Here is an 11,909-nt window from a genome sequence, read left to right as displayed (position 1 = left end):
TGCCTTTGACACTGTTGATCATCAACAGCTTCTTCTCATTCTCTGTAATCTCGGTCTATGGGATACTGCTCTCTGACGGTGCTCCTCCTACCTCTCCCAGTTATTTTTCAGTGTTTCCTTCTCTTGCTCTGCCTCTACTCCGCAACCCCACTCTGTTGGCATTCCCCAAGGTTCTGTCCTTGGTCCCCTACTGTTCTCCATCAATACAGCCTCCCTTGGTAAACTCATCAGCTCCTTTGTCTTCCATTATCATTTATATGCAGATGACACACAAATCCAACCATTCACTCCTGATCTCTCTCTGCCCATCTTGACTTGTGCTTCTGACTGCCTCTCCGCGATTTCCAACTGGATGGCTGCTCCCTTCCTTAAACTCAACCTGTCCAACACAGAACTTCTGGCCTTTCCTCCCACAAGTGTTGCTATTTCCGTGTCGGTCTCCCTCCAAGTCAACAGCGCCACCATCACCTCTACCTCGCAGGCTTGCTTCCTAGGTGTTCTCTTGTCCAGTCGATCGCCATATCCTGCCACTTCCATCTCAAAAACATAGCTCGCATGGACCAGCATAGTTGCTGGTCCATGCCGTTGTTCTTTCTCGCCTTGACTACTGCAATCCCCTTCTCAGTGGTCTTAAGTGTTCCCATATTGCACCGCTGCAATCTATAATAAATGCGGCAGCGTGGCTCATTTTCCTGTCCACCTGCATTTCCCACACCTCCTCCTCTCTGTCAGTCCCTACATTGGCTTCCAGTTAGATATAGGGCTCAATTTAAGATTCTGGTGCTTGCTTACAAGTCCCTACATAATGCTCCTCTCCTGCAACTGTCAAAAATAACCTACTAAGTTCTCAGTGATTACTTTTCTAGCAACCTATTTCATTACCCCTACTTATACCCTTTGTGTCACTCTACCCCACTCTCTCTAACATGTAAGCTCATTAAGCAGGGCCCTCAACCCCTCTGTTCATGTGCGTCCATTTGTCTGTTTACAATTACGTGTCTGTTAGTCCACTCACTGTACAGCACTACGGAATTTGCGGTCTCTGTATAAATGATAAAATAATCTCCCATGCAGAGCTTTGATGCCTGCCTCCTTAGGCTATTGGGGAGAACAAAGATCTCCCTCACCGGCTTCCAGGCAGTTCACCGCAGCAGAAGGAAGGAAGGACGACGTTGGAGGCTGTATGTACCCCCCGCGAGCATGCAGTTCAAATTGTTGCCAGGCGTTACCATGGCAATGCTCCGACACATCACTTAGGTTGCTGAGGAGTAAAGTCAGCCAGCAGCTGCAGGAGCTTCCGGCTAATGCTCACTACTCACACTCAGACCACCAGGCAGTGCAATGATCCCCTTCCTCAATATAGGTAAGAAGGGTGGGAGGGCATAAAGCTTTTTTTATTCCCTTTTTAAATAAAAATTATAAAACAAATGAGCATTTGCGCCCTTAACCCCTCAAATGCAATATAGATCCTGTGCCCCCCTCACACAGACAGTGCACCTCAGCACACATGCACTGCACCCCTCACACACACTGAATCCCTCACCAACTGCACCTGTCACTGCATGTGCGTATTTTGCAGTCTGTGTGTGTGCATTCAGCATTCTGTTTGTGTATTTAGCAGTCTCTGTGTGCATTCAGCAGACTGCGTGTGAATGTATTCAGCGGTCTGTGTAGGTATTGCAATTATTGGAGGTACCAATAAATATAAGCTTAATTTTATTGATAACTTACATTTTTATTCCTGTGTGGTTGTATAGGCATTACTTTGCCTAGACGCCTATAATGCTGTTTAGACGGCCCAAGCAATTATAGCTATATAGGACAACTGATTTGAGGTGTATAAACAGTGCTTTCTCATCGCAAAATGTATAAGGTTTTCACACTTTCATTTTTCTTAATGCATATTTCGTATTCGCACTTGGAACGAGAATGTAAAAACAACAATAGGCAGCAAAATTTCACATCATTTTCTGGAACGAAAACGATGTGGACTGAGGCTTCCAGTACTTTGTATCATGGCACATCAGTAAATTTTATTAGATGTTATTCAACAAACAGTAAAATATGGTAGCTTGACAAAGGAATTACAAAATCGAGGCCAAAAGTGCATGAGATGAAAAATGGGAGAATGTTTCCAATATGGGTACTTTGGCTTATTTGGAAACAATTGCTATATTCACAGTTTAGTAATTAATCCCTCTGAGGTTAAGTCCATTTCTTCCACTTGTAATTAGAGGCAGGCTGTGACTTATTGTAATGTTGCTCCTCCAAAAAACAATTATTTATATACATTATTTTGTTTTCCTGTCTTTCTCTCACAATGAATGAACAAATTAAGCCAATTAAATTTCTCATGTTAAAGATCAAAGTAACCGGAAGTGGTTGTAAACAATTTTTATTGATTCACTTTATTGATGTAAGCCCAAGAGAAAGGAAAATAAATTTAAATTTATTTTAAAAAAAATCATCATATTACTCCAAACTATCTTATTTCAATCAGACACTGGTAAATTACACACACAGCACAGCTTTTCTTAAAACAAGTGAAATGGATGGACTTTCCCATTTAATATTTAAAAAAAAAAAAAAATCTTCTCTATAGTGATCGAAAATAGTTTATATACAAGTGTTAATTAGTTTGCAGATGATGCAGTGCCCCTAGTGGTCATGTCAGTTAGCTTGAGGTCCAATTAACTGGCTGAAAATTAATCGGTAAATTAAAAAAAATGTTTTTCCCTTACTAATAAAGAACAACATTTCTTTTTTTTCTCAAAATTGCTGGAATTTTATTTGCCTCAGGCTTATGAATTGCAACCAAAGACATTGTGCAAAGAAAGCAAAGATTAAGTACACTTTAGGGAAAAGCTGATTATCCACATTGGTAACAAAGGTCAGTCTGAAGAAGGTGGGAGGAGGAGGGTAGAAAAGATAAGCGTTCCATTACACTTTATATAGTTTGCAACATTTAATAACAAGTATAACCAAACTTTTCATAACAAGTAGAAATTGTAGAAGAAAAAAAGTAAAAGAAAGAAAAATAACAGATTATTTTAGCCATATATTTTATAATATTTAGACAAACCCTGCAATCAAAGAGCTTTAGTCCAAGGGGAAAAAAACTGTAGAGTGGGAGGAGGGGTAAAGGATGAAATAAATGAAAAATATAACTACTGCATATTAACACTTTGTGAGCTATTTGAGCCATCGCATATGAAGCAATACATTGAGGCCCATATAGCACCAAAAGGGTTAACTAGCACTTTAATTTGCATATATATATGTACCACAATGATGGGGGAAAAACTAAACAAAAAAATTAAACATAATAAAAACATTAAAAAAAAAAAATACTGAATCACAGCAACGTAAAAACTGCTAAAAATCGCCTGACGAAAAATAAAATAACCAGTTACTTTTGTTGGTTTGTCCCGGTTTTTCATTGCTACAAAATACGTTTTCAGCTTTGCAATGCCGTTAACCGCACCATAATATATGAAACCAGGCACAGAGAAACCATTTCCCAGCGAAACCGACCACAGAAATATACTATAGAGCCACAGTTTTCCATCAAAAATTGAATAACTTGCTTCATGTTGCAGGCTCGTTTTGGTCACAATATGTTACAAAGATTTTTGTTTTTACACGATGAAACCATGTTTGTCTGGAACTATTCTAATGTTACTAGAATGATGAAAGTACAGAAACAATCCATTGTTTATCTTAGAAAAAATATGATGTGTTGAAACTGTAAAGGGAGTACTGTGCCCAGAAATAGGACCACAAGGAGATCATTCATCGTCGCTCCCACTTACTTCCGATTGATCCTAAGGAAAAACAAAAACAAAATGGATATCAGTGATTTTACAATGTTTCAAAGGATACTGCCACCACCTTGTAATCTACATAGTTTATAAAAGAGTCAGGGGCAGAGCCAGCACAAGTCAAACACAGCCCTGGCCAATCAGCATCTCCTCGTAGAGATTAACTGAATCAATGCATCTCTATGAGGAAAGTTCAGTGTCTGCATGGAGACACTGAATGGCATGACTGCACAGCGTGCAGCACTGCCATGGAAAGCACCTCTAGGAGCCATCTGAGGAATGGCCAGTGGAATTATCCCTAGGCTGTAATGTAAACACTGCTTTTTCTCTGAAAAGGCAGTGTTTACTGCAAAAAGCCTGAAGGGAATGATTATACTCACCAAAACAAATACAATAAGCTGTAGTTGTTCTGGTGACTATAATGTCCCTCTAATAGTCACTAAATCACAAATCATAATTTGTGTTCTAAATGGAGTCCTGTATAATTCAACTATTGTTTTAATTGTATTTTCAATCATAAAAACTGTAAACTAGTTTAAAGGGACACGATAGTCACCAAAACAACTTTAGCTTAATGAAGCAGTTTCGGTGTATAGATCATGCCCCTGCTGTCTCATTGCTCAATTCTCTGCCATTTAGAAGTTAGATCACTTTGTTCGTGCAGCCCTATTCACACTTCCTTACATGTGACTTCCACAGCCTTCCTAAACACTGTAAATAGGCATCAACTCTTTACACCTACTTTATTGCAAATTCGGTTTAATCTAGAATTTCTTATCTCCTGGTCTATTAATTGCTTGCTCTACCCTGCAGGAGCCTCGTGTGTGATTAAAGTTTAATTTACAGTGCAGGAGATAAAAAAAAATAAAAAATGAAAGTAAGTTATATCTGATTGGAAATTAAACCATTTTGTTTTCATGCATGCAGTGTGAGTCAGTGTCAGGGGAGGTGTCTCTAGAGATGCATAACAAACAAAAGTGACTCAAACTCCTAAATGGTAGTGGATTAAGCAGTAAAACTTCAGAGAGATAAAACGTGCATCTTAAAAACTTACATTATCTTCCAGATCTTCGTCGCTGTCATAGTCACTCACAACCGGCTTTGCTTTTCCACGACTTAGACGTTTCTTTCCCTTTCCCTTGTCTCGGCACTTGTCATCCTTTTTATTTAGTTTGATTTTGACTTTCACAGATTTTGCTGTGGGATAAAGTTTCCAAAATCAATATATCATCCTGCATTACAACCTCTAAATAAAATTCTAATGGTGTCACTTTACTTAAAGGACCACTATAGTGCCAGAAAAACCTACTAGTTTTCCTGGCACTATAGTGCCCAGAGGGTGCCCCCACCTTCAGGGTCCCACTCCCGCCAGGCTGGATGGAGAGGAAGGGGTTAAACACTTACCTTTCTCCAGCGCCGGGCTCCCTCGGTGCTGGAGACTCTCCTCCTCCTTTCCCGTCATCGGCTGAATGCGCATGCGCGGCAAGAGCCGCGCGCAATCAGCCAGCCCATAGGAAAGCATTCTCAATGCATTCCTATGGACGCTGGCGTCTTCTCGCTGTGAAAATCACAGTGAGAAGCGCAGAAGCGCCTCTAGCGCCTGTCAATGAGACAGCCACTAGAGGCTGGATTAACCCAAAGGTAAACATAGCAGTTTCTCTGAAACCGCTATGTTTACAGCAGGCAGGGTTAATCCTAGATGGACCTGGCACCCAGACCACTTCATTAACCCCTTAAGGACCGGACTGTTTTTGCGATGTTGTACATTTGCGACCAGGCATCTTTTTACACTTTTGTGGTGTTTGTGTTTAGCTGTAATTTTCCGCTCTCTCATTTACTGTTCCCATACAAATTACATATTGTTTTTTTCAGGACAAAAGGGTCTTTCTTTACATACCATTATTTATATAATCTCATGTAATTTAATTTTTAAAAAACTAAACAATATGATGAAAAATTGAAAAAATACATGGTTTTTGACCTTTATGTGGAAAATCTTTTACTCATCTACAAAAGCGAATGAAAAAAACTGCTAAATAGATTCAAAATTTTGTCCTGAGTTTAAAAATACCCAGTGTTTACATGCTTTTTGCTATTTTTTTGCATGTTATAGGGCTATAAGTACAAGTAGGATATTGCGGTTTCAAAACATACATTTTTAAAATGTATCAATAGTGACATTGTAGCACTATTATCTGTCATAAATCGCAGAATAACACCCCACATGTACATATTTTTTTTAAAGTAGACAAACCTGGGTATTCAATATGGTGTATGTCCAGACTTTTTTAGTAGCCACTTAGTCGCAAACACTGGCCAAAGTTAGCGTTCATATTTGTTTGCGTGTGAAAAAAAGTAAACTAAATTGAACGCTAATTTTGGCCAGTGTTTGTGACTAAGTGGTTACTAAAAAAGACTGGACATACCCCATTTGCAATACCTTGGGTTGTCTTATTTTGCAAATGGTATGCCATCATGGGGGTAATTCTCATTCCTGGGCTACCATACGCTCTCAAAGGCAACGTAACTAAACTGGCCATTTTCAATGTAATAATATTTGACCCATATATTTGACCCTGTAACTTTCAAAAACGCTATAAAACCTGTACATGGGGGGTACTGTTATACTCAGGAGACTTTGCTGAACACAAATATTAGTGTTTCAAAACTGGAAAATGTATCACAACAATTATATCATCAGTAAAAGTGCTGTTTGTGTGTGAAAAATGCAAAAAAAGTCACTTTCACTGACAATATCATCGCTGTGATATGTTTTACTGTTTTGAATCACTAATATTTGTGTTCAGTGAAGTCTCCCGAGTAAAACAGTACCCCCCATGTACAGGTTTTAGGGTGTCGTAGAACGTTACAGGGTAAAATACAGTGATAGCAAATTAAATTCTCTGGACTTTCGGCCTGGGTTGGCAGGCAGGTCCCTTAAATTGCAATCAATAAAATAACTTAATTATGTAAAAATATTACATAAATACGCACGTAGAATTTAAATATATATGCATATTTATATATTTGAAGTCTACGTGTATATTTATATAATTATTTATGTAATTTTGTATATGGACATATGAATAGTTCGTATTCTTTTTATTTATTTATATATACATAGATATATATACAATTTCATTCTAAGTGTATTTTGATATATATATATATATATATATATATATATATATTATCAAAATACAGTTAGAATAAAATTTCGTATAGATATATAATTTTTTTACATTTTTATTATTATTTTTACATGTTTAATTTAATTTAAATTACTTATTTGTATTTTATAACAATATATATATACACAATATATATAGTTATTATACATATTATATATATATATACGTGTGTAATTTAATTATAAGTGTATTTTTATATTAATATATGTACATATTAATATAAAAATACACTTAGTATGACATATATATATATGAAATATAGACATATTATATAGGTATAATATATGTCTATATATTATTTATATATATATATATATATACACATATATAATTATTATTTTTTTTTATTAACTTTAACTTATTTTTTTGAATGATTTTACAGTTGCAGCACAGACAGTCCCCCTGCAGGCAGAAACATGGACACCTATTGTGACCATGTGGTCGCCCTGTTGGGCGATCACATGGCCACAGGGGTCCTAATTCGCCATGGGGAGACTGTCTGGGCTGCAGGCAGTCTCCCCACAACGGGAGCACCACCGATCGCCGCCGGGGGAACGACGGCGATCGGGTAAGTAAATCTTAAAGTTAGGATGGTTCAGGACCGTCAGCGGTCGGCAATGGGAAAAATGCCGATGACGGTCCTGAACCGTCCTCAGTCCTTAAGGGGTTAAGCTAAAGTGGTCTGGGTGCCTATAGTGGTCCTTTAAGTAACAGCTAATTCAGTACCAAAGAATTGTCAGTTGATTATACAAATACAAAAGAAAATTAATAGATTGATATAAAATATTCTGTACCTGGGGTAAATATTACATGTATTCCAAAAACTAGGTAATATAGATTAAAATCATACTTCAATATTGCTTACGTGTGTATGTGTGATGACACGTGTACATACACTGGATAGAATTCTGGGATTGAGTACACTGCACTACTACAATATTGCTGAAGTTAAGAACTTAAAATCAGCTCTCAGAGACCACTCAAGATTGTATTGGCATATACCCATGAAAATGAAACTAAGCAAACCCTAAATCCTGGATTTCTGGGTTTGAGAAACAACAATGCAGTTTTACAATTAGTAGAACAGAAGCAGAAAACGAAAACAAAAACAACCCCTCCCCAATAAACATCCAAACAGCCCAACAAAACCGCCTGTAAAAAACATTATTAGGGTAGACTTTTGCGAAAGTTTGTTTCAGATGGTTTGTCCAAATCAAATGCCTTTTATTCTACACCCAGATGGATTGATCATCTGGGATTTACCTGTGGAATAATTGAAACAGACTCCAGAAGTTAATCCTGGATGATCGAATTGTCCAGTGTGGATTAAAAGGCATTTGATTCGGACAAACCACCTGAAAGGAACATTTGTGCAAGTCTATCGTGGCGTGGACAATATGCATGCAATCCTGTATTTCTGGGCAAAACTGCAAGATGACTATGATCTGGCAAGTAAATATGCCAAAAAAAAGTATACATTCTGTGTAAGCCTATCTAAAGCCAGATCTGTCTACGGCATGTTTTATGGAGCACATTGTCCATCTAAAATTTTATTTTGCCCATTTCATATAAACAATATTTTTCAAAAAAAGTTTGTTATAAGAAACAAGCAGTGAAAGCTCTTTAAGACACCTACAAAATATAGAATGTATACTTTAAAACAACATGAGCACCAACTATATGTTTATAAAGACAACTCTTTAAATCAGCCTCGACATATTTCTCAAACAGTCGCAATTTTCTTGGGGTTAGATTTCAATACTCACTGAAACACATACAGCATTGCATAAAGGAATAGCTGCTTTAGTCAAAAACCAGTAAGCTTGTGCTTAGGTATTGTACATTTTTCATTATCTGGTCTCTATTACCAATCTATAATGGTTGATTGTGTAGGCCTACATATTGATACTTGGCTGTCAGCTCATCAGAAATCAGTATTTAGTGAATTGATCCCACACTTAATATTAAAAGGAGCTACTACTGCACCCTGGTGGTGGCAAGAAGAAAACATTATCAGCTGTCCTTCTTCATACACCACATGCTATTGTCTGACCATTGAAAAAAAGCTGTGAATGGTAGTTCTAGTTAATAATAGTTTGGTCACATAATATTTTATTTTTATATTTATTTTGATCGGGATTGCAGGAAGACATTACTTAAGAGGGAAGAAGGAGGACTGCAATAATTGTTAAGGCTGTGTTAAACGAGTTTAATACATAAGTATATAAAGAATGATTGCTCACTAGTATTGTGATTTGCCTGAAGCCTTTAAAAGCTTTTAAAATTACAAAACAAGTCACCCTCCAAAAAAAATAAATAAATAAATAAATATAAAAAAATAAAAGCAATTAAATATACATTTAACATTTCATATACGTCTTAATGAATGAAAATGGGGAAAGAAATTAATTAAAGTTTGCTTTCAGTTGACTAACAAATTATTATTTTATTAAAACAAGTTTTGTTGTTGTTATGTATTAATGCATAGGCATGTGAACTTCAAGTTTTTTTTAAAAATTTACATTTACCGTATTTTTCGCTCCATAAGACGCACCTAGTTTTTAGAGGAAGAAACCCAGAAAAAAAATATTCTGAACAAACTGTCCCATAGTGTTTCTTACTATGGGACAGTTTGTTCAGAATATTTTTTTTCTCCCCTGTCCCATAGTGTCCCCCCCCCCCCCATAGTCTTCATCCCGCCCCTCCCCATAGTCTTCATCCCGCCCCTCCCCATAGTCTTCATCCCGCCCCTCCCCATAGTCTTCATCCCGCCCCTCCCCATAGTCTTCATCCACCCCCTCCCCATAGTCTTCATCCACCCCCTCGCTCCCCAGTCTTCATCCACCCCCTCGCTCCCCAGTCTTCATCCACCCCCTCGCTCCCCAGTCTTCATCCACCCCCTCGCTCCCCAGTCTTCATCCACCCCCTCGCTCCCCAGTCTTCATCCACCCCCTCGCTCCCCAGTCTTCATCCCCCTCGCTCCCCATAGTCTTCATCCCCCTCGCTCCCCATAGTCTTCATCCCCCTCGCTCCCCATAGTCTTCATCCCCCTCGCTCCCCATAGTCTTCATCCCCCTCGCTCCCCATAGTCTTCATCCCCCTCGCTCCCCATAGTCTTCATCCCCCTCGCTCCCCATAGTCTTCATCCCCCTCGCTCCCCATAGTCTTCATCCCCCTCGCTCCCCATAGTCTTCATCCCCCTCGCTCCCCATAGTCTTCATCCCCCTCGCTCCCCATAGTCTTCATCCCCCTCGCTCCCCATAGTCTTCATCCCCCTCGCTCCCCATAGTCTTCATCCCCCTCGCTCCCCATAGTCTTCATCCCCCTCGCTCCCCATAGTCTTCATCCCCCTCGCTCCCCATAGTCTTCATCCCCCTCGCTCCCCATAGACTTCATCCCCCCCCTCCCCATAGACTTCATCCCCCCCCCTCCCCATAGACTTCATCCCCCCCCCTCCCTCCCCATAGACTTCATCCACCCCTCCCTATAGTCTTCTCTTCTCTCCCATACTGTCCCCCTCCCCTTGTACCATAATTACTTACCTGTCTTGTAGCGTTGGCCGGCAGCACAGGGCGCACCGCGGTACTGGAACTTCAATTTCAGGTTCTGGTTTCCGGCGGGACTGAAAGGAAGTGTGCACACTGAGCTGAGTGTGCACTTCCTTTCAGTCCCGCCGGAAACTGAAATTGAAGTTCCAGTACCGCGGTGCGCCCTGTGCTGCCGGCCAACGCTACAAGACAGGTAAGTAAAGCTTCATATTCGCTCCATAAGACGCACAGACATTTCCCCTCACTTTTGAGGGGGAAAAAAGTGCGTCTTATGGAGCGAAAAATACGGTATTTCAGTGGCATATTTTAGGATCTGTTCAGTGAAATAAGTCCACAATTTTAGTTCCTGAGTTCACTGTTTAAAGCAATTCTATTTTTTTCTTGAATATCTGAAGAGGATGTTCTAGGAGTCTTCTAACAGCTCATGTAGTGTTGAAATGACAAATATACTTCCAGTCCCCAAATAACGGTGCATGCACAGCTAAAGCGACAAGCATACTGCCAGTCACTGTTCCATGCACACCACTGAAATGGAAAGACAAAGAAAAGTCATTATCCAAAGAATAAGGCATAGCTGAACTGACAATGACAGACGGTCCTTGTTCCACTCATGTACACCAAAACAGGCAAGCAGACTGCCAGCCACTAATTAGATCTTGTTGCCCGTACAGTTGGACTGGCAAGCAGATTGAAACACCAGCACGACACCCATACAGCACTGTAGTAAAAAACAGACTGTAAATTACTGATTAAATGATGTGCCACAAAGTGTCATGTATACATCCTCTCCATATGCTATACCCAAAATAAATCACCTTTCCAGTAATAAGAAAAGTGCTGTTCAGCAGTCCTATTCCATTCCGGGCTTTTGTGACATGCCAGTGGACGCCAGCCGCTGCGGATCCACACTGTTATGAAGCCCCAAGTCTGTCCACAGTGGCAACGACGTCAATGTGCGGTTGACATCATGCAGAGGATCCACGTGCACGTTTTGGGGTCATAGGCCAGATACGGCCAATCGGATTCACAAGAGGTATACTTAAACTCACTCATTTCTTCTGCTCATTGCCCTGTCGTGGTTTCCCTTTGCTGGTTATCAGAGTGTGTTCCTGATCGTGTTTCTTTGGTTATTGACTTTGTTCTGACTTCCCTGACTATTGGCTATTCCTTACAACTGTGTTTTATTCTGTGTTCCTGACCCCGGCTAGTATGTAGACTATTCTCTTATACGCCAAGTCCGACCATTCTAAGGTCTGTTTAGACGTTATTATTCCTAAGTGTGATTATAATACTGCGTGTTGGATCAATTGTAATTCTGACACAAAGGAACCGCTATTAGATGAGCAGAC

At 39.5% G+C, this 11,909-nt stretch overlaps 1 protein-coding gene across 4 annotated transcripts in view; it reads right to left on the bottom strand.

The window, feature by feature from the left end:
- Nucleotides 1-2,476: 2,476 nt before the first annotated feature.
- The window catches only part of SMARCA2 (SWI/SNF related, matrix associated, actin dependent regulator of chromatin, subfamily a, member 2), a 209,013-nt gene continuing 199,580 nt past the window's right edge, over nucleotides 2,477-11,909 (bottom strand). For all 4 annotated transcript variants that reach the window (XM_063455081.1, XM_063455080.1, XM_063455082.1 and 1 more), the window contains 2 exons: nucleotides 4,876-5,018; nucleotides 2,477-3,824 (listed from right to left, as the gene is read on the bottom strand). In XM_063455081.1, the coding sequence (XP_063311151.1) occupies nucleotides 3,789-3,824; nucleotides 4,876-5,018 (179 nt within the window). In that variant the 3' untranslated portion in view covers nucleotides 2,477-3,788. The remainder of the gene's footprint in view (nucleotides 3,825-4,875; nucleotides 5,019-11,909) is intronic.

Source organism: Pelobates fuscus, chromosome 5, assembly GCF_036172605.1.
Source record: "Pelobates fuscus isolate aPelFus1 chromosome 5, aPelFus1.pri, whole genome shotgun sequence".
NCBI lineage: Eukaryota > Metazoa > Chordata > Amphibia > Anura > Pelobatidae > Pelobates > Pelobates fuscus.
This window is presented reverse-complemented; position numbering and strand designations above follow the sequence as displayed.